The sequence below is a fragment of the Microcaecilia unicolor genome, chromosome 1 (assembly GCF_901765095.1).
Source record: "Microcaecilia unicolor chromosome 1, aMicUni1.1, whole genome shotgun sequence".
NCBI classification, from domain to species: Eukaryota; Metazoa; Chordata; class Amphibia; order Gymnophiona; family Siphonopidae; genus Microcaecilia; species Microcaecilia unicolor.
This window is the reverse complement of record NC_044031.1, coordinates 43,496,684-43,519,493: the sequence shown is the minus strand read 5'-3', so window position 1 is coordinate 43,519,493 and position 22,810 is coordinate 43,496,684. Positions and strand designations below refer to the sequence as shown.

General features: G+C 44.2%; 1 protein-coding gene across 1 annotated transcript in view; it reads right to left on the bottom strand.

The window, feature by feature from the left end:
* Positions 1 to 703: 703 nt before the first annotated feature.
* LOC115466372 (microtubule-associated protein 4-like) overlaps positions 704 to 22,810 on the bottom strand; it is a 107,116-nt gene continuing 85,009 nt past the window's right edge. The window contains exons 9-11 of the mRNA XM_030197600.1: positions 18,965 to 19,077; positions 3,050 to 3,230; positions 704 to 2,782 (exon numbers count right to left, since the gene is read on the bottom strand). Coding sequence (XP_030053460.1) covers positions 2,778 to 2,782; positions 3,050 to 3,230; positions 18,965 to 19,077 — 299 coding nt within the window. The 3' untranslated portion in view covers positions 704 to 2,777. The remainder of the gene's footprint in view (positions 2,783 to 3,049; positions 3,231 to 18,964; positions 19,078 to 22,810) is intronic.

The following is a 22,810-nucleotide window of genomic DNA, read 5'->3' as shown; positions in this document are numbered from 1 at the left end:
GATGAGACTACTACAGCAATGAACTGGAGGTAACTGTATTGCCAGCATGGAGAGCAAGGGATAGACAAAACCCAGTCTCCTTGAGGGACACAAACAGAATTGCTTTTTCAGGATGGCCACATCTATACAACTGTATCTAATGTCTATTCCTTGTGGATACCCCACAAACCAGACCTATTAGTGGTCTCAAGGATCAGAGCTGCATGAGCATGTGGTAGGAGAGGATGGAATTCACACAGCTGGTTTTCCACAATATCCATATGAATGAGATCTACATAATGTTAGGGACCCGGTAGGTGCAAGGTGGCAGGTGGGACACTTGCTGACTAGAAATTTTGATGAACTTATGACAGCAAAGTTCATTCTTAAAAACAAATTCCATTATTTCCGGATAATAGAAATAAAAACATTTTTAAAAAACCCACTTTTTTTTTTTTATTGCAGTAGCAATTCATTTTTTTTGACAGCTATGAAAGCTGGTCAAAAATGTATTAAATTAGGCCAGTAAAAAAGGATCTTTTTGTTTGATTCCTATTTAGTCCCTTTAAAGTTGGCTAATATGGCTGCCACACTTCTTGAAGCAGATGACAAAGCAGGGGTAAGGGAGAAGAATGTAACAAACCCTTTTTCACAGATGCAAACCTGAATATAGCTCATTTCATTGTGCATTTAAAGGAAGAAGCACTTCTGAAACTTACACCACTTCAATGCAATTCTGTTACATTTTAATATCATTTTATTAGAAATCATGCAAATTTTATATAAAAAAATACAAGTGCAATAAGAATCGTATGTAAATACAGATTACGGGATATCGTGTCATTGTCAGCTTCACAAAGAGAAATCCTTCCAAACCCAGGAGAGGCCAGACTTTCACCTCCCTCCCACTTGGCTCCAGTTATACCAGTGCCACAGAGCCAGTGCAGGCCCCCCAGAGTCAGTTTCTCTTTGTCTTCATTTAATTTACTTACTTTGATCCCCTGTATTTTTATTCCACTATGCTTTTGTTTTAAATTACCTTTTTCTAAAGACTCAAGAACACTAGGCTTTATTTACATTTCATTCCTTTAGTGTCATTCACAACCCACGGAACACATTAGAACCTCAAACCAAAATACAGAATTATCTTTCCTTCCCCCCCCCCAATATCACAGCTGTGAATGATTTCAACTCCAATCTATTCTACCCTACAGACTCTGAAACCACCCCTGACATTAAACCCTCCCTTCTCAATACAGATGCAAGTCTGCTCTACTCCTTAAAAACACTTCTTCCTCTCCCCACACTTGATTTATAATGGAAACTACACAGTTACTTTCTTATCGACATGCATAAACCAAGAACAATTCCCTTGCCATAGCCATGATGGGCTTGCATTACTTTAATCTACCTCCAGGGGGAAGAACACAGGAAAGGGACTCAAGAGCCATCCTGAAACACACAAACAGGAATGGAAAATTCCTGTAAGTGGGGCCCAGCTGCACCGGAGCCACCAAGGGCCACTAATACCAACTCCAGTGAGCCGCTTTGTCATCAGCAAGCACTTCCTGCTATTGCCAAAACACGAGCACTAGCAAGGATTCACACAATGATCTGAAGCGGCCCTCGGTCCCCTTATATCGGCCTGCACCCCAACACTACATCCTTAGGACCTTCGCTTCACAACATGGCTTAATCCCATGAAACTGCTCCATATTAACAAAAATAAAAATGGAGGAGAAAACATTACAGTTACAATTGTTCGATATGTGGATAAGAAGCCAGCACTGCTACAGTGATTAATATTTGCTGTCTTACAGCTAGGGAAACAAGAGGAGGAAGGAAAATAAACGAATTACAGTTGGAAGCACACAATTTCATCAATATTCCATCACAACAAAACGGTTAAAGTCTAAGGGTAAAACAGCCTAGTCGCGCCTGTGTAATATATGTAGTTTTTATTAAATACTTAAACACCAGAAATGTAAGCAGCAATTATACGTCAGAAAGGGAGAAAGAAAAAAAGACCAGCTTATCCTCATGAACTGTGGCTTGACTTAATTCCATGGCATTTCCTATGAGCGCTGTGAGTGGTATTCCTATGAAATTGGGCTGTGCTTGCAGGTCTTATAACAGCCTTACCCACCCCTCTGCAGACCTTAGTGCCATTTTCCTGGAATCTCTGGCCCAGAGTTAAATAAAATCTGGACGCTATTTTTGCCCCTTACCCAAATGTCACTTTGAAAGTGGTAAAAGACAAAATATCCCTTTCAGTTAAGAGAGGGGACCTGTTCTCCTAAAAAGGCCCAATGGAGGATATGACAACTGCGGAGTGGAAAGGAACCTCTGAAGTTCCCAGGGCTTCTGATTTGTTCACAGATTGTGCCGAGGTGTGAGAGGCTGCGATCCTGTCCTCCTTCCCTTCAAAGGATGAGGAAGAGGAGGAGGAATTGCTAGGTGGGAATAAAGATTTTACTGCTGAAACACCCCTCTTCCTCCATGCTTTCCCTAAAGCCAGACGCTGAGTTAATGAGGTTAGGCTGGAGTGCTCTACAGAAGCGCAGGGCGGGGGGCATCACAAGCCTTGCTGACCAAAAGCTGCAGCGGAAGCCTCGCCAGCTAAGGGAATAGCCGCCTGCCGCTGCAGCGGGGAGGAGGCGGTGGAGCTGAGGCTCTCACTGACAGACGTGCTGCGCCATGGGGAACTGCTGTCAGAAACGTTGGGGGATTGGTACATGATGTCTGCTCCATGGTCCGTGCGAGCCTTGGCGTTTTCACGGAACGTCAGCTTGCGTGTTTTAATCTGCAGCAAAGAGAAGGGGGTGGGAAGGGAGGAGAAAGACAAAAGGGGGGGGAATGGAAGGCGACACCACAAATTCATCATTAGATGCCTGGAAAATAAAAGTTGTTTTGATTAAGACCAATGAAAAATAAAGCAAAGAAAAAATAAATAATGATAAAAGTAGAGTGAACGTAAATGGAGCACCTGCCCTGTTGTTCACTGGCCAGGTTTGATGTCGCTGAATGACAGCGCCACAACCCAACAGAGGAAAGCAGCGCAAGCACTTACTTGTTTCTTGTATCTGAGTGCTGAAGCTCTGAATTTCCCTTTGGTCACCACCCTCAGCGAGTACAGTCTCCTCCCCTACTCCATTCTCCCGCATTTCATTGCCTGCCAGGCCCTGGGGCGCTGCCAGATCTCCGTTCTCCGGAGTCTGAGCCCACTCGCCTGCCTCTTCGCTCCCCTCAGTCTACAATGAAATAATGGGGGGTGTCAATACAAACATGAAAATGAGATGGAGTGACAAACTGTACAAGGTGGAAACTCCCTCCAACCCCCCCCCCCCAATCACACACATTATACAATGACACATTCATGTTGAAACTGAGGCCAGTATAAAATCAATCCTTGTCCTCTATACACGTGTTTCATGAAAGCAAAGGCTGCTGAGCTATGCTAGGCTTCCACTCGTATCATGACTGCATGCCATCAGAGCTAAAAGGAAGTAGTGAACCCTCAGTGTATATCTGATCACCACCTAAACATATGTCATGCCACCGTTTATTATGTTTAATTAATATATATAATTTTTTTTAACTATCTGGAAGTTGGCAGAGTTTGCTTACTCAGCTCCGTTCATTACTGTGGGATGATTGTAAGCTCTTCTGAGCAGGGACTGTCTTCTTCATGTTCAATTGTAAAGTGCTGTGTACGACTGGTAGCGCTATAGAAGTGATTTATAGCAGTAGTAGTAGTAGTAAGTTCACAGTGGGAATGACCTCAGCTACCGAAAACAAGCCAACCTAAGTCTTCATAACTCACATTTCCAGGCTGCCACACCACATTCTATAAAAATGCAGGTGCAGCCTACTAGTTGGATAGGGTAATCTCTTTTTAGCGATTTCTTCCCTGTACTCCCTCAAAGCAAATGTGTGATCAGAAGTTTCCACAAGGCACCAGGATGCAACCCATTTACTCAACAGAACATGGCTTTTCAAGGCTAAATTAGACTCTTGAGACAACACCCAACTCCAGGCTCATAATGACCAGAGTGCATCGATACAAGGCAGGTTAACTCATGCCAGAGGAACGGGGAAAAAGGCCAAAGTTCTGCCTGGTATCTAAACAGATTCCACACCTGCATATCAGCACTTTACTTGGAGAATTCGGTGATGTGGCAGACCCTACACATATGGCCTTAAAACCTTTTTTATTTTTTTTGCTCAAATATTTTTATTGAAATTTTAAAGACAAAAGAAACCTTCCATGTCAACGGAAGGTACATTTGCTGAGGTACATAAACATAAAACACAAAAAAATATATAACTGTTGCATAAGTAAAAGGATGCTAGGTAAAATAAACTAAAATAGGTAAATAAAGTAAACTAAAGGAAGATAAAATAACATAAAATAGAAAAGACTATAATCAATATATTAATTAATCTCTACAGTCAATCATATGTCATGTAATCAGAATTAGAATAAGTCATGCATGAGATTCGTCTACACAATGGCAATAAGTACAGCCATATTCTTTATGCATTTACATCAAGAAAGTACAATTCAACTTTGTAATGAATAATAGTAGCTATTAGCTTCAAATTACTCAAAACTGAAAATAACAGTTTTTGAATTTATATACTCCTGAAAGGGAGCCCATATTATATTTAGATAATGCACAATTTTTTCTCTGCTGCCACATGCTCATATTTCGCTATAAGGCATAGAAAATTCCACCATTGGATATATTCAGTTTAGAAAGGTTTTTCCAGTTTTGAAGAATATAATAGCTATGTGTGGCAATAAGTTTAGAAGCTTGGAATGTTCCTTCTTAATAGAAGAGGAAAGGCCATAGGCACCCAATACTATTATATTACTACTAGTCAAAAAGGCCTGTTTCTGACACAAATGAAACAGGCACTAGCAAGGTTTTCCTCGGAGTGTGTATGTTTGAGAGAGAGTGTGTGTGACAAAGAAAGATTGAGACTGGGTGCGAGTGTGTCTCCTCTCTCCCCTGCCCCCTCTCCAGCCACCCAGCAATTCTCCTCTCTCCCCTGCCCCCCCTCCTGCCACCCAGCGATTCTCTTCTCCCCTGTTCCCCCTCCAGCCACCCAGCGATTCTCCTCTCCCCTGCCCCCCCCAGCCACCCAGCGATTCTCCTCTCCCCTGCCCCCCCTCCAGCGATTCTCCTCTCTCCCCTGCCCCCCCCTCCAGCCACCCAGCAATTCTCCTCTCCCCTGCCCCCCCTCCAGCCACCCAGCGATTCTCCTCGCTCCCCTGATTACCTCCATTGAAGCAGCCGCGTTATTGAAAGCCCTGGCCGTCTCTTGCCTTCCCTTCAAGTTCGTTCCCTCGGAGGATGGGAATCTGAGGGAATGAACTGGAAGGGAAGGCTGGAGAGGGGCAGGGCTTTCAATGACGCGGCCGCTTAGAGTTCCCTCGAGGGCGGGGCAGTAATCGGGAGTGCGATTACGAACTCTACACGGCTTCACTGCCACGGAGTCAGCTTCTGAATGTTGGAGGTGCGAATTATTATATTAGATTATAGTTAAAAGTGTCGGTAATATGTAGAATATATGGCAGTTGGTGTTCCACACAGTATTCCAATAGTGACGTAAGTAGACAGTCAATTAATAGATGCTTGAGAGTTCCCTCTTGTTGATGACAAGTCCAGCACACTGTGTTAGCATTGTTAAAGCCATTTTATGTGGAGTCCAAATGGCTCTGTGCATTAGGAAAGAGATGGTTTGTGTAATTGTAGTAGATTTTGTACATTTTAATAAAGTAGGCCATATTGTTTTCCAACGCTCGTTAGGGACTTGCTGATTGAGCTCCTTTGACCATGCTTCTTCCGAATTATGTACTGAAGTATATTTCCATTCTTGTATCTGTTTATACCAGGTTGATGCTGGTTTTCCTTTAGCTTGAAATGTGTTACATAATGCCCACACACTGGGTTCTGAAGAGGACAAGGCGGATATGTTTAATTTTGTTTGAAATACAATGTTTTAATTGTAACTAGCGGTAATAGTGATGTGAAGGAATGTGAAAACTTGTACTTGAGGTCTCAAATGAGATCCAACTTGCATCTTTTATCATCTGATGGACAGATATTATGCTGGATTCTTACCAATCGGACCAATTTATGTTTTTGCTATTGATTTGAAACATTTGGTTATTCCAAATAGGAATGTGACAAATATGCGACCAAGGTAATGTAACAAATTGGTCTATGTCAGAGAAGATATGTTGGGTGGATTGAAATATTTAATTTTGTTCACTTTCATTGGAGGTAGTAAAGATAAAGGCGTGTCCAACCATTTTGATATTCAAATTGCCACCATATGGGAGCAGTGAATTGATCTGAAGTGGTAATCCAGGTTGCAGACTGTCTTAATAAAAAGGCTGAGTGATAAGTCTATAAAGCTGGGAAAGTTTACGCCACCGTGTGAACGAGGAGCTTTCGCCTTTTTAAAGTTATGCGTGGAGTTTTGTTAACCCAAAGAAAAGTGGATAATGTTTTATCAATGAGTTTGTAAGTGCAAGGCTTGAGTAGTACAGGTAGCATAATTAGTTACCGTTGAGACTTTCTTGGTGGGGGCATTTGTATACAATAAAGATAATGATAGCTCCTAAAGTCAATTATGTACTACTTATTCGTTAGGACATTATTTTTAAAATCATCTCTGAATTTATATGTACTATATCGTCCATAGTGGGGCCAAATTGAACACCCAAATATTTTATAGAAGATGGCAACCATTGAAAACCATATTTATTAAGTTCAGAATGAGCCTTAGGACAATAGTAATATTTCCGTTTTTGAAGTGTCGAGCTTATAACTTGAAAAAGCAGAATACTGGACAACAGTATTTAAAATAGTAGATATTGAAGAAGGAGTAGTACATACGAGTATATTATCTGCATAAGCTGACAGTTTTAGTGAAACTGAACCAATAGTTACTCCCATAATGGAAGGAGATATATGGATAGCATGAAGTAAAGGTTCTAATGCTAAATTAAAAAGAAGAAGTGATAAAGGACATCCCTGTCTAGTTCCTCCAGTAGGATTAAAAGGTTTCAATGTGATATTGATCTGTATTTTAGTAGTGGGAAAACTATATTATACCTTCACTATATTGATGAATTGCGAGTTGAAACCATACCAATTGTCACGTCTGTGGCCGTGCCCTCTCTCTGACTCACCTTATTTCCTGTGGTCAGCTTCTGAGCTGGCTTCTGTCTGTTCTTTGTGAGTTAGTTCTGTCTCTGTGTGCTGGCTGTATTAGATTGTCGGTGTGCTGTCACCCGTTCCAGATTTCAGCTCAGTCCAGTCCGGATCTTCCAGGCTGCCCGACCCTTAGTTGCCTGGTGATTGTTGCACCTGAGTCTCAGCTGCCTGCTGGGCTTATTAGCCATTTGGAACCTCTCTGCCTTTCGTCTAAGGCCCTGGTATGTTGGTGCTTTTGCACTTCAGCCTGTGTTTGTTTCCTTGCTCTAGTTCTTGCCTGAAGTCTTGCCTGTTCTAGTTAGTCTATGTTTAGTTTAGGGTATTGCTTGTTTACTGTATTGCTTGTTTCCAAGTCTTGTGTCTTGTTTGTATGTCTTTGTCTAGTTCTGGGTTTATCTGTGTTTGTTCCCTGCTTCAGTGGCTGCTTGCAGCTTTCAGCTCAGTCCCCTGTCTAGCTGTGTTTGTTCCGTTTCAGTGGCTGTTCGCAGCTTTCAGTCCTGTCCTTTAGCCTATCCTTTCCCTGCCTTGCTGTCCCTGTGCTGCCTAGCTGTTAGCCAGTCCTGCCCTGTCCAGTAAGTCCTGCCGGCCACCTGAAGCCTTGAGCTCAACTCTTGGTGGAAAGTGGCCAGGTGCAGGTGAAGCCTAACTGTTTGCCAGTGATCTGCCCTGTCTCTAGTGTGGGGTGGTTTTGCCTGCCACTGCCGCTCCTCGTCAGTGGCCCAAGGGCTCACAAACCCTGTTTCCAGCTTTGTAAACGTGACACCAATTCAATACCTTAAACAAGTAGGGCCACTCCATGCGATCAAAACTTAAATTCTGAGACTATTTCTACCCAGGATATTTTTAGAGTAACTTTCCTCTTGTAATGTCCCATAAAAAAAATCTTTGTAGAACAAGCAAACCAAAAACAGGAGAAAAAAAATGTGGTATGGTGTTTTGGAGATTAGATCTATACTAGTAAAAAAAGCCCCGTTTCTGATGCAAATGAAACGGGGGCTAGCAAGGTTTTCTTCTGTGTGCATGTGGGAGTGTGTGTGTCCCTGCCCTCTGCCCTGTCTCCCCTCCCCCCTCTGAGTCCTTCACTGTTACAGAGAGAGCGATTTGATTTCGTGCTTTGCTGTGTTTTCCTTCACTGTTTGTGTTACAGAGAGAGCGAGGGCGGGGCAGACACTCATGGGGAAACCGGATATCTCTCCCCCTTCACACTTCCGGCTGGAGGCTTCATAGAACGTTGGTGGTGCCTTTTATAGAGAGAGATATTTGCTCTAATTCATTTACAATTTTTAGTAGGCAGAATGAGGTTCATCATATCATCAGGTACCCTTAATCTGATGTGCAGAGCAGATTATAAAAGCAGATATTTCAAAGAAGAGAAGAAATAAAATCTTGAGATTTATTTTTTTCTAAATGTAAATATGAAACACAAAAAGTTTGGTGAAAAATTGTTTCACTTGTTTTGAAGACGGTCCGTTGACTGACACTCAAGAGAATTGGTTATAAGTGTTATGATTCAGCCTTGTCCGATGATCCCTGCTCATACTTCAAGGTAGGAGTGCGTTTTGCTTTGATATAGTATTTTTCTATAAGAGTGGATATTTCTTTGGACAGAAGCATCTTTGAAGATGTGTGGGAGGGCCTGTGTATAGGCAAGTTGGGTTAGGTGGTTTGAAATGCATTGTCAGCACCCCTCTGGATGATGTATGAGGCTACCTGTAAGATTTGTTCATCCAGTAGGTAGGAAAAAGAGAAGTTGGAAAAAGTTCTTACTGAACGGGACATAGCTAGCCGACCACAAGGTCAGATGGTACAGCAAAAATAGCTTAGCTACAGTTTGGATATGTTATACAAAAAATGCTGAAGTAACATGAGGGCATAGAATTTAGAATAAAGGTATGGGTGGGAGAGAAGTTTCTAGTAGTTGGGTGGGATAAACGTGTGGACAAATGATTGGTGGCAATATATAGATGGGTTGTCCTCAAATTTCCTGTTGTATGGTATGAGATGTATATTAAGGAAAGATACGGGGGGGGGGGGGGGGGGGGGGGGTGGGGGGGGGGGGGGGTTAATACTTCCAGCCAGCCAGGAAGCTGACTGAGTGGATCAGCCTCCTTGTTTCTCATAAGACTTGCCTTGCAGTTATGCTGCTGAATTAAACATTCTTTTCCTTTGGAATAAGCTCTCTTATTTTATTTCTAAGTAACTTGTGAGTTCTTGTTTTTATTTTGTATAAGGTATAAGGCTAATGGACAGTGCTTCAGCTATCAGCTGAGGTAGGGTGTGTGCTGGGGAGATTTTTCTCGGTTTCTATACTTCCAAAATCATGTTAATTCCGATACCTCCCTTGGGAGGCATGCAAAGCAACCAGAGGGGAAATTAACAGTTTCACAGCGTGCCAAGAAACAATGAACAAGAGATTAAGGTCAGAGAATTATATTGGTCATCTTGAACAGCCATATATGCTAACTGGTGCCCCTGAACAGTTTTGGTGCCTGCAGTGATAAATGATACCTGCTCAAGCAAAACGGACTAGAGCCAGCATTTTCACAGGAAAATCTTATGTTGAAAGAAATAAGACAAGGCAGGTTCCTATAGCCTGATGGATGGCTAATCCGTGAAAGTGAGTGCAAATTCACTCTAATCGACTCACAGGCTAATGTGCTTATGCAAGATTCAGATATGCGACAGTCTCTGGGAAAACATGACTAAAGTCTAGTAACTGCTAGTTAGTCTTCTTGTATCTATTTAAGCAGGTTAGCAAATTCTACACTGCCCTTTATCCATCCAAAGGCAGGAGCACAAGTTGTAGTCCTGAATCTGTAGGAAGGATGACAGCTGCAGAAAATGCAGTGGCGTAGCCAGACAGACAATTTTGGGCAGGCACAAAATTTCTCTGCCTCGCCCTATCTTTACCTCAAAATTCAAATACTTTAGTTAATGAGGATCCCCATGCTCTGTCAGCTACAGATTTTCTCTGAAGGTGGCCAGAACTCCCTTTTACCAAGCTTTGGCAGGCAGCAGCAACGTCCCTAAGCCACTAATGCCAGCACCCCATGCATGCTTAGTTGCTGGTGGCTCAAGGATGCTGTCACCGACTGCAGAGCTTGGTAGAAGAGAGTTCTGGCCATCTTTGGAGGAGGTCCTCAGCTGGGGATCCCCACCAGCCATACAGCAACGTTCAGGACCGGTGTTAGACATGCTAGAGCCCAGGTCAAAAAATAAAGGAGGGCCCTCAACTCCCGATCCCCTCTCCTTCCTGCCTCCCCTCCCATTTCCCCACCCGCCATTACCCTTTACTCTCACCAAATATAGAACAAGGGATCATAAATTAGAAATAAAAATATTTAGACAAAAACAGAAATGCATTTCCTTTTCTACAGAGCACAATACAAAGACATTTATTATGCTCATTTCCCATAGCTAACATATTCCATTTAAAATATTCAAAATAAAATGTGTTTCTCTACCTTTGTTGTCTGGGCATTTTATTTTTCCGTCATGCTGTATCCAGTTTTTCTTTCCTTCTTTCCTGTCATCTGCTAATTCTCTTTCAAGCGGCTGTTGTCCATTTGTCTTTTCTCCTCTCTATTGTCTATTCCCTGACTACACCTGCCTCTGACATCTTGATGGTTTCTTTTTAGCTCTTTCGTCTCTTATTTTATTTTCTGCCTGTCAATTCAAAATTTCACCCTGTTTCTCACCCTTCTCCTCCTCTTTACTTTTTAGCTACCTATAAAATCTCCACCTTATCTCTCTACTAAATGTCCCATTCTCCATCTCACTCCTTCCTCAGCCCTCCATTCCCATATTTCTACCCTCTGTAAACACTATCCTCCCATTAATTTCCTTGCCACCCCCATCCTCCCTTTCCTGGCTTCTCCTACATGGTTCCACCATCCCAGTGTCTTCATCCCTCGACCCTTCTGCCCTTTCCCCCATGGTCCAGCATTTCTTCCTCTCTTCCCTCACTCCCATTGTCCAGCATCTCTCCATCACTCCCTTCTGTTTCTGGATCCAACATATCCCTCTTTCTCCCTTCTCCACCTCCTGTGTATCTCTCCCCCCCCCTCAATATCCCTCCCTCTCTCCCATTGTCCAATTTCTCTCTCTCTCTACCTCCTTCCCTTGTGCCTGGGTCCAACATCTCTCCCTTCCTCCCCTCCACCATCATACCCAATATTTCTCTCTCCCCCCTCATGCACCATATCTCCCTATCCCCCCACCATGCACCATCTCTCCCTCTCTCTCACCCATCTCCCCTCTCCATGTAGTATCTCTCCCTCCCCTTCTCACCCCTCTCCACCCATATGCTGCATCTCTCCCTTTCTTCCCTCCACCCCATATCCATCAATTCTCCCTCTCTCACCTCTCTCCCATCCTCCACCATCTCTTTCTCTCTCCCTCCCTCGAGCCCCGGGTTCAACCTCTCTCCCTTCTTCCCCTCTACCATCATAGACAGAGAAGATATGTAAAGACAAAGGCATAATGGATAATTAAATTGAATGTAAATTAAATAGTCAAATAAAGGTACGTGGAAGCGCTCTGTGTGCTGCATACAGGTCCATATAAATCGCCAGTACACAGCGCTGTACCAACCAGTGGCGTAGCCAGACCTGATATTTTGGCTGGGCCCAGAGCTAATATGGGTGGGCACTATATATATATATGGAAGGATTGGGAGAGGGTAATAGGTGGAAGGATGGAGAGAGAAAGAGGGATGACACTGGATGGAAGGGTAGGAGAGAAAGAGGGAAGGGCACCCGCTCAGCTGCCAGTCCAGGGACTCCAGTCCAGCCCACCACCATCATGTGCACGCCATGCAGTGCACGTTTTACAGGAGGGTTGCGGAACGGAGGTGAGGAGCACGAGCCTGGCCCTAGAAGGTTCTTCTTCATGATTCGACATTATTTCGAGGCGAGCCCAGCAGCAATAGGAGCCGGTAATAAAAATTTAAGTACTTTTTTTTAATCATAATTTTTAACATTGTGTGACATGTGCTGTGTAATTTTTTTTTAAATTGAGCTAGCTGGGGCCTGCTGCCTGCCTGGGGCTGGTGGTCACTATTAAAATTTATTGCTGGGGAATTTCTGGGTGGGGATGGGCTCCTCATTGCCTTGGGTAATATGAGTGGGCACTATGCACTATATTATATACAGTGGGGGAAATAAGTATTTGATCCCTTGCTGATTTTGTAAGTTTGCCCACTGACAAAGACATGAGCAGCCCATAATTGAAGGGTAGGTTATTGGTAACAGTGAGAGATAGCACATCACAAATTAAATCCGGAAAATCACATTGTGGAAAGTATATGAATTTATTTGCATTCTGCAGAGGGAAATAAGTATTTAATCCCTCTGGCAAACAAGACCTAATACTTGGTGGCAAAACCCTTGTTGGCAAGCACAGCGGTCAGACGTCTTCTGTAGTTGATGATGAGGTTTGCACACATGTCAGGAGGAATTTTGGTCCACTCCTCTTTGCAGATCATCTCTAAATCATTAAGAGTTCTGGGCTGTCGCTTGGCAACTCGCAGCTTCAGCTCCCTCCATAAGTTTTCAATGGGATTAAGGTCTGGTGACTGGCTAGGCCACTCCATGACCCTAATGTGCTTCTTCCTGAGCCACTCCTTTGTTGCCTTGGCTGTATGTTTTGGGTCATTGTCGTGCTGGAAGACCCAGCCACGACCCATTTTTAAGGCCCTGGTGGAGGGAAGGAGGTTGTCACTCAGAATTGTACGGTACATGGCCCCATCCATTCTCCCATTGATGCGGTGAAGTAGTCCTGTGCCCTTAGCAGAGAAACACCCCCAAAACATAACATTTCCACCTCCATGCTTGACAGTGGGGACGGTGTTCTTTGGGTCATAGGCAGCATTTCTCTTCCTCCAAACACGGCGAGTTGAGTTCATGCCAAAGAGCTCAATTTTTGTCTCATCTGACCACAGCACCTTCTCCCAATCACTCTCGGCATCATCCAGGTGTTCACTGGCAAACTTCAGACGGGCCGTCACATGTGCCTTCCGGAGCAGGGGGACCTTGCGGGCACTGCAGGATTGCAATCCGTTATGTCGTAATGTGTTACCAATGGTTTTCGTGGTGACAGTGGTCCCAGCTGCCTTGAGATCATTGACAAGTTCCCCCCTTGTAGTTGTAGGCTGATTTCTAACCTTCCTCATGATCAAGGATACCCCACGAGGTGAGATTTTGCGTGGAGCCCCAGATCTTTGTCGATTGACAGTCATTTTGTACTTCTTCCATTTTCTTACTATGGCACCAACAGTTGTCTCCTTCTCGCCCAGCGTCTTACTGATGGTTTTGTAGCCCATTCCAGCCTTGTGCAGGTGTATGATCTTGTCCCTGACATCCTTAGACAGCTCCTTGCTCTTGGCCATTTTGTAGAGGTTAGAGTCTGACTGATTCACTGAGTCTGTGGACAGGTGTCTTTCATACAGGTGACCATTGCCGACAGCTGTCTGTCATGCAGGTAACGAGTTGATTTGGAGCATCTACCTGGTCTGTAGGGGCCAGATCTCTTACTGGTTGGTGGGGGATCAAATACTTATTTCCCTCTGCAGAATGCAAATAAATTCATATACTTTCCACAATGTGATTTTCCGGATTTAATTTGTGATGTGCTATCTCTCACTGTTACCAATAACCTACCCTTCAATTATGGGCTGCTCATGTCTTTGTCAGTGGGCAAACTTACAAAATCAGCAAGGGATCAAATACTTATTTCCCCCACTGTACATACATATATACATACACACACATACATACATATATACATATATATATACACAGGTCCATATAAATCGCCAGTACAAAGCGCTGTACCTACGAGTGGCGTAGCCAGACCTGATATTTTGGCTGGGCTCAGAGCTAATATGGGTGGACAGTTTTATTGGGACTTGATTAAGATGCTATATTACATGGCAGACCTATGATGATACATCGTTATATGCACCTGAGGGAAGGCATTGGCTTCTAGCCCTGTGGTATTCATGGGCCCATTAGAACAGCAATTGTAAAGGCTGTCACACACATTATGTGGCTGCTGGGTGTCAGATTTAACTGATGGTCTTGCGTCTTTGCTCTAAAAGATAGTTTTGAATGTGTTGGGGAGTTGCTGTCTTTAATTTCTTGACAACACCACAGAATGTTTTAGGGTTGTATTGCACTTACTCTCCTCATAGGGATATATTGATTTATTGGATAAAACTTAAATGGAAACATTTCCGGCCAATCAGGAATATCAAAGGACTAGATGTCAGATGCATGAAGGGATGTGAACTTGAAGACCAGAGTCAATTGTCACAAGGGAGTTTCATTCACTGTAGAAATCCCAGCTCAAACAATGGCCAGGCGGCTTCAGAGGAAGGAATCTCCTATAAAATTAAGATTAATGTCCTAGAAGGTTCAACCAGTTTAAAGAGGAGACCTATGACACACCTGCGTTTGTTCACTTGATATATTGATCATATTTAACACCTGAGCCGTTACAATTTTTTAAAAAACAGTTAAAGACCACCAGCTTCAAGAAACCGGAAAAACATTTTCTCCTTTGAAGTAGTACAGTTTTTTCTTCTAATAGCTGCAAGGAAGCAACAAATCATAAATCATAATGAAAATCACCATTCCATGAGGATGAGTGTTGAATGATGTCGGTGACATGGTATTCTAAACTATTTAGCAAAGAATTCATCAATCCTTTATAAAAAGTTTTATATGCTAAGCCTAAGATCATTAATTTTACTTGTAAATCTACTGGGAGACTATGAAGCATCCTCAAGAGTTAGGAAATATGATCCCACCATTTTCTTCCATTTATGAACTTTGTGGCCATCTGTAATCTCTTCAAATTGGTCTGCCAATCCCCAAAATAGTGTTACAGTAGTCCACTCTCCTTGTTAATGTAGCATGAAACATCTACATTTGAAGTGTCAGGGACACCACCAACAAATCAGTCTAAGGCGACAAGCATATCATCACACTTTCTATATAGGCTTTCATCCACAGCCGGTTACTGAATTTAAGTATCAAACTGGTAAGGGTAAGGGATTTGGTATACTGCCTCTCTGTGGTTACAATCAAAGCAGTTTACACATTACATTCAGGTACTCATGTTGTATCTGGGGCAACTAGCCGTTAAGCCCGTTAAAACGGGCGAGATTTCCAGCTACCCTCCTTGCCGCCGCTCCCTCCCCCCTCCGTGCCGGGCCCCCTGCACTGACCTGACAGCGCCTCTCACCTCCGTGTGAAAACAGAGATCTGCTGCTGCCTGCAGCGCTTTCACACGGAGGTGAGAGGCGCTGTCAGATCAGTGCAGGGGGCCTGATACGGAGGAGGGTGGGAGCGGCTGCGGGGATTGGGGGGGTGGAGGTTACACGATGTTCGTTTCCAGGCGGCAGCGTCCGACAGTGACTCCGACTCAGTTTCCCTCTCTGACGTCATCACGTCTTGACGCGAGGGCAGGACAGAGAGGGAATTCTCTACTGCGCATTTGCAGGTGAGTCGGTCACTTGCCGTTTATATGTTTGATGGAGGGTTAAGGGATTTGCCCAGAGTCACAAGGAGCTGCAGTGGGAATTGTTAGGCTACTCCTATCATTAGGCTACTCCACTCCAAACCGGTGTCAACCACCCCCAGCCGAGAGCCATATGAGCAAGAAGAAGCAGTCAGCTACTGTTTCAACATGCAATACCCATACATGAGTGGCCATCATCTCCGAGCACCTATTCTATTTTGCAGTGGCCCCTTGTCATATGCTAATAGATGTACAGCATAAATATAGAACTGTTATACTGGTAACAAGCTCCCATGCTAAAGGGGTCAGACAAAGTTAAACAGAACTAGGGACAATAGTGACCCCTGAGGAGCTCTGATGTAATGGACAACATCCTGAAAAGACTTCCTGTCCCAAACCACACAGAGCTATTACTCAAGGAATCAAACCATCAGGAGCAAATGTCCCAGGTTTTCAACTGCCTTCCATGCTTTACAAGTCACACAAAATTCTGCTGCCTAATTACAAGCACTTCAAAATGTGAACATAACACACCAGTATTATCTTGGCTGCACTGAATCCTCATTTCCTGAAAAATCCAGTTTAAGGTTTTAACCATAATTTAAGGCTTAAAAAAAAACATGAAGCCCTTTTTGTCATAGCTTCAACTCTCAAAATTTATTGACTAGTATAAGCCTTAGGCTCAGGCAAAAAAATACCTTCTGGATGTATTATCTTATCAAGCAATCAGCCTCCACAGATTACGCTCCTCAACCTCGCAAGTGGTTAGACCACAATGGTGGAATGCACTTCCCCTTGAGCTTGACAAGGCTCCCAGAACATGGCCAGGCAAGTGGGTGGGTTTTGCCAGCCTGCCCGTATGTCTGGATTTTTGGACAAACGGACAGGCTGGCGTAGGGTTACCATATTTTGTCCCCCAAAAAGGAGGACACATGCCCTGCCCCCACCACACACCTGCCCACCCCTTTCACACCCTCACTCCGCCCCCTGTCATTTCCCCCCCACCCCCATCAACCCCCCCTCCCCTTACCTTACTACTGCCCTGGTGGTCTAGTAACCTCTTCGGGGCAGAAAAGAGCCCCCTCTTTCCTGCCCGGAGCGCTGCCCTGCATGCATCCTTCCTGTTGCTGATATCGGCGACGATTCAAAATGGCCGTCGAGAGTTGAAGTCTCGCGAGGTTACTTCAACTCTCGGCAGCCATTTTGAATCGGTGCCGAGATCAGCAACAGGAAGGATGCATGCAGAGCAGCGCTCCGGGCAGGAAAGAGGGGGCTCTTTCCTGCTCCGAAGGTGGAAGAGGTCACTAGACCACCAACCAGGGCAGTAGTAAGTAAAGGGAGGGGAGGCTAGCAATCTGCCCTTTTGTCTGGATTTCTGGACAAACGGGCAGGCTGGCGGGCGGGCTGTCCTATGCCCACCAGCCTGCCCGTTTGTCCAGAAATCCGGACAAACGGGCAGATTGGCAAAACCCACCCGGTTGCCCGGACATGTCCTCAAAAAGAGGACATGTCCGGGTAAATCTGGACATATGGTAACCCCTAGGCTGGCGGGCCTAGTGGTGTCCTATCTTCCACTCCCCTTACCTTACTATACTGCCCTGGTGGTCTAGTGACCTCTTCGAGGCAGGAAAGAGCCCCCACTTTCCTGCCCGGAGCGCCTGCATACTGTTCCTTGCTGACAGGCCCGGCTCCAATTCAAAATGGCTACCGAGAGTTGAAGTCTCACAAGGCCGCTTCAACTCTCGGCGGCCAATTTCAATTGGCGCCGGGACCGGAGTCAGCAAGGAACAGTATTGCAGGGGCTCTTTCCTGCCTTGAAGAGGTCACTAGACCACCAGGGCAGTATAGTAAGGTAAGGGGAGGATAGGACACCCTTAGGGGTGTGTGATGGGGTGGTATGTGACAGGGGTGGGGCATATGTCCTCTTTTTGGGGTGGGGGGGAGCAAATATGGTAACCCTAAGCCAGCATGACCTACTATGCTGCAGATGCATGAGGGCTTGCCTGTCTGTCTTGGCCTAACTCGGTCCAGGGCTCTGGCATATTGTCCCCAGCTCTCTCTGGGTGTGCCTAGAGGGGAATTCCCTTATTAAAACAGCATTAGCTCATGTGAAAGGGCATAAAGCTAGCCAGGCCAATTGAATTTTTTTGTGTGCTGCTGCTGAAGCATGCACCTTTGGAAAGCCTGGGAGCTGCAAGGGGAGCCCATGAGAACTATACCCAAACAGGGTGAACAGGCAAAGAGGGGTGGGGGGAATGGGGACTCACAATCCTTGGGCAAGGCCCCATAGGACAGAGCCAAAGCCTCATATGGTGGCACTAAGAAATGTTAACTGACCTGGGAATGGCTATTAGGCTCGTCCACTGTGCGGCCATGGCCAGAAGAGCAGGGAGCTGGGACAGGAGCACTGTCAGCATAACCTACCATCTGCTGAAGGTAGAGAAAACTATACTGGATTGTTCTAGGTAGCACCTCTGCTTATGCTGGTGGTGTTGCTGGCAGAATTCAGTTCTTTCTACCTCTACTTGCTGGTAGGAAGGGATAACAACCATTTGTGCAGAACAGAAGAGTTAATGCTAAGGAAGGATTGGATTTTGAAGACATGTCAATCAGGACTTGGAAAATACAGGAAGATATGAAAAAAAAAAAACCCCCAACTTGCAATATCCCTCAATGCCATCTCCTACAGCCATACAAAAAGAAAATGGGCAACAGTATCAAAAGCTGAGCTTAGATCCAATTGGATAAGCATGACATCCCTTTTAGCATATAAATGACAAGACTATCATGTAACATTGAAAAGTGCCTTTTTGGTACTATGCCCTTTCTCAAAATCCCGAGGTCTTGGATATAAAGCATTAACAGACCAAAATCTTGTACCTTGTTGGTATATTGCTTTCTCCAACAAGGTTCAAAGAGAGCATTAGTTTCTCCTGAACTATCATCTTACTCTTGGAGTACAAAAATACTGTACTGTTAAGCAAAATTCCTTAATGCCCACATTTCTTAGCTCTCAGGTTATGACAGAAGGGTGGGGGTGATGTTGTATGTGAGTTAATGGCTTGTGTCAACACACAGAGGCAGCAAGCAACACACAACACAAAGGGAAACTAGTTACCTTGCATAAATTACCCAAACTTATCTGTAGAAGAGCCATTCCCCAGCCCAAACCTTTCCTGTGCACTCTGTTTAAAAAAACAAACAAACCAAAACTGAGGGGCGGGCCTTACCTTCACATTGCCTCCAGCTGGTACATGACCCATGTTGTCCAGAGATCCAACCTTTGATTGCACCTTACCCTTCAAATTTATTTTATGACTCTCAATCTTGACATCTCCTCCACCTAAAACCAGAGAGAAAGGAGTTTTAACTCAGATTGTGCCTGAATGTACCAGTGAAGACATATAAACGTGCAAGAGTTATATGAAACTGACCTCTAATAATTTACATTAGCCAAGAAAAGGCTTTCTAAACACCCTGTGTATGCTTCAGATCCACTCAAACATTCACTGTCCTTTCTAGCAGAAATGCCAGTCAACCCCAGTAGCCTAGTGGTTACTGCAGTGGACTTTGGTTAGGGAACCTGTCTGATGCCTAAAAGGGTACTCCTAATTGGTTGGGAGCGACACTGATGTGACTAGGATTGCTGGTTGCCGTGTACAAACTCCAAGGTTATAAGGTAAAGCCGACACTGGGGAACAGCTCCGAGGTGGGTTCCGAACCCTGACCAAGGTAAGACTACCAATGCCAGGGCAGCGGGGTCCCTGGGAACACGAGGCCCTATGCGGCTGCTCCTGTCGCCCCTGCCTAAGACTGGCCCCTGCTTGTAGGACAGATCTTTCATAATTCAAGAGCTACTTACATTATGAGCTTTGTTCTCGTTACAAAATTAAGTCCCTCCAGGTTATACATACTGGGTGCTGTGAACCCTTGTAATTAAAGATCTTGGAATATTCTTTTGCAAATTTTTTCATTGATATTTAATAATAACTAATGCCTAAGCCTGACATCAGCAGCCCACACAGTGATCAGCAGCAAGGTCCTTTAGGAGTACCATAAGTGATCCCTGTTAAGTCATGCAGTTAACTGAACCCACAGCCAGCAGCTCAGATGCTTGTTCTCGTAAGAGAAATAGATTTGAGGGGTGGGGAGTTCTATAATTTTATGACCTACCACTTACATAGTTGGGGAAGCCAGCAGTTCTAAACTTTCCAACACAACCAGGTGTTGAGTCATAAGAACTTAGAGTTGCCCTACTGGGTCAGACCAAGGGTACATCAAGCTCTGTTTCCAACAGTGGCTAGTCCAGGTCATAGGTACCTGGGCAGAGTCCCATACAGTAGCAAGATTCCATGCTACTTAACACCAGGAAAAAAAAACAGTAACTTTCCACTCTCCACTGGCCTAAATGTCACACTTTTTTGGTAGGTTCTTGGGGATGATACTGGAGAACTGTGTCAAGAGTCAACTAAGTTATGCTCATATGATGTCAGCTAGTGAACACACCATTACCTCAAAGTTAAAGCAAGTAACCACTTTCCCCCATTATTGGGGGATCCCAAGAAGCTAGGGAGTAGGGAATTTTCCAGTAGGGCTTCTCCTCGACAGAAACAGTTGTTCCCCTGTAGGAATGGAGCAGTAAGCTGCAGCTCCTCTACTCAGTTCAGCGATTTTTTGACTCTGCTCCACGAGTCCTAATCCACTCAATGGTACTGTGTCATCCTTTTTCTGGGCCTGAATTGCTCGTGTTATGTTGTGAGGTGATTATAAGGCATTGTGTTTTTTCTGCATTAAGTTTCAGCTGAAATGTATTTGCCCATGAATGCATGATATGGAAGCTTTGGTTTAGGTTAGTAATTTCCTTTAAATCGTTTTTATGGGATGTAGATCGTTACATCATCTGCATATATACATGGATTGAGATTTTGGTTGGATAGTAGTTTGGCCAAGGGTGTCATCATTAGGTTGAAGAGGGTTGGCAAGAGAGGAGATCCTTGGGGGACTCCACATTCAGGTGTCCATGTGGCTGAGGTATTCGAGTAAGATACCACTTGGTATGATCGTGTGGTTAGGATGCCTTTGAACCAATTGAGAACATTACCTCCAATTCTGAAGTATTCAAGGATATGTAATAATATTCCATGATCAACCATATCGAAGGCGCTGGACATGTCGAATTGTAGAAGAAGAATGTTTCTGCCGGTTGACATAAGGGTAACTAGAACTGTTTCGGTGCTGTGGTTGGATCGGAATCCTGATTGGGATTCGTGGAGTATTGAGAATTTGTTTAAGTAGTTGGTGAGCTGTTTGGTCACTATACCTTCCGTTGGTTTGGTTATCAGAGGAAAAGATGCTACTGGACGATAGTTGGTTAAGTCGCTTGTACTTTTCTTTGCATCTTTGGGTATTGGGGTGAGTAAAATATTTCCTTTGTCCTGTGGGAAGAATCCGTTTTGTAACATGTAGTTCAGGTGCTCCATGAGGTCAGATATGAACTGTTGAGGTGCCGTCTTTATTAGGTTGTTGGAATATATGTCCAGTTTACAATGAGACTTGGCGAACCTTTTGAGCGTTTGGGAGATGGTATCATCCGTTAGTGTGTCGAAGTTGGTCCAGGTTCTGTCCGTTGGGTATTCACCAGGGTTTGGGTCTAGACAGTCGAGTAGTTTTGTGTAATCTATGGTATTGGCAGGTATTTTGAGTCGTAATTTTATGATTTTCTCATTGAAGTACTTCGCAAGGTCTTCTGCTGCCAGTGTGTCTGTTGTTAGAGGTCACCAATGTAGTATCTAGTAATTTGTTAGCTGGCTCCCCCATGTGAGGGAAATGTGGAAGTAATGAAGGTATATTTCATGCCTTTTGGCCTGGTCCTAAAATCTAGACTTTTTGAAATGAGATTAGCTATCTGAGCTTTTTGTTGGGAGTTGCATATTCAGTCTACTTTTGACAGAGTGGTGTTGGACTGTGGGAGAGATTTGGGAGCAAGAGGTAAGGGCCATAAGTTATTTATTTGAAAGGTAACTTGTGGGGAAAAACATATCCAATCAATAGTGTGTACACAGAGTCCCTCATTTTGGCAATGGCAGAATCATCTACTTACCTTTATGATGTGGGAAGCCCTATAACCTCCATTCCTGTACTAATTAAATTGATGGAAAACAGGGTGACCTCTCATTATCAACGATTATATACAAAAATTCTCCATTCTTTTTTTTAAATTTTATTTATCATTTTACTTAATTACATTCACATTTATCACATAAATGTAAGGAAATACAGAAATTAATATAAAAAGGAAAACATTTTCTCTCAACAATATATATTTATATAATTGTTCACAATTGGAAGATCCAAGATCAGGAAAACAATCTTAAAGAAAATAAGAAAAACTCAAAATGGTTAATCTTACACTTCACATTTTCTGAGGGAGGAAGGTTAATCGGTTATTGCAGCCGGTACAGTGGTAACTGAAGGAAGTTGCTGCAAAGGATTCTTCATCTGTTTCCACAAACTCTTATAATTTCTTAGGTTCAAACCAATAAGTAATAAGGAAATAAAACACTTACAAGGGAATCGCGCTAGGAAGGTCCCACCTAGGGCAATGATTCCTGGCTTAAAAGCCAAGACCTCACACCTCCCAAGTCTGCGATTCCCTTGATGTGTCAGGAACAGTGCTTTTTTTGTGCCGGTACGCGCCGGTACGGCGTACCGGCACCTTTTTTCCCTAGGGTTCCTGACTTGCGTTCCTGCCGCCCGTCAAGATCCAGCGCCCCTGCCCCAGCTGCCCGCCCTCTTTGCTTTCCGACAGGCCTGCTTTCCGATCCAAACCTCCCCCCCACGACGCGTTTCAATCTTTTATTTATTTTTTTTACTTGCAGTCACAGCGCCGGCGTTGTTGAGAGGACCAGGCTCGCCTCATGCTTTCCCTCCCTTCGCTGTTCCGATTCGCTGCCTCTCAGTGTCCCGCCTTCGCGGAAACAGGAAACACGTCACAGGAAGGCGGGACACAGAGGCAGCGAATCAGAACAGCGAAGGGAAGGAAAGCATGAGGAGGCGAGCCTGGTCCTCTCAACAAC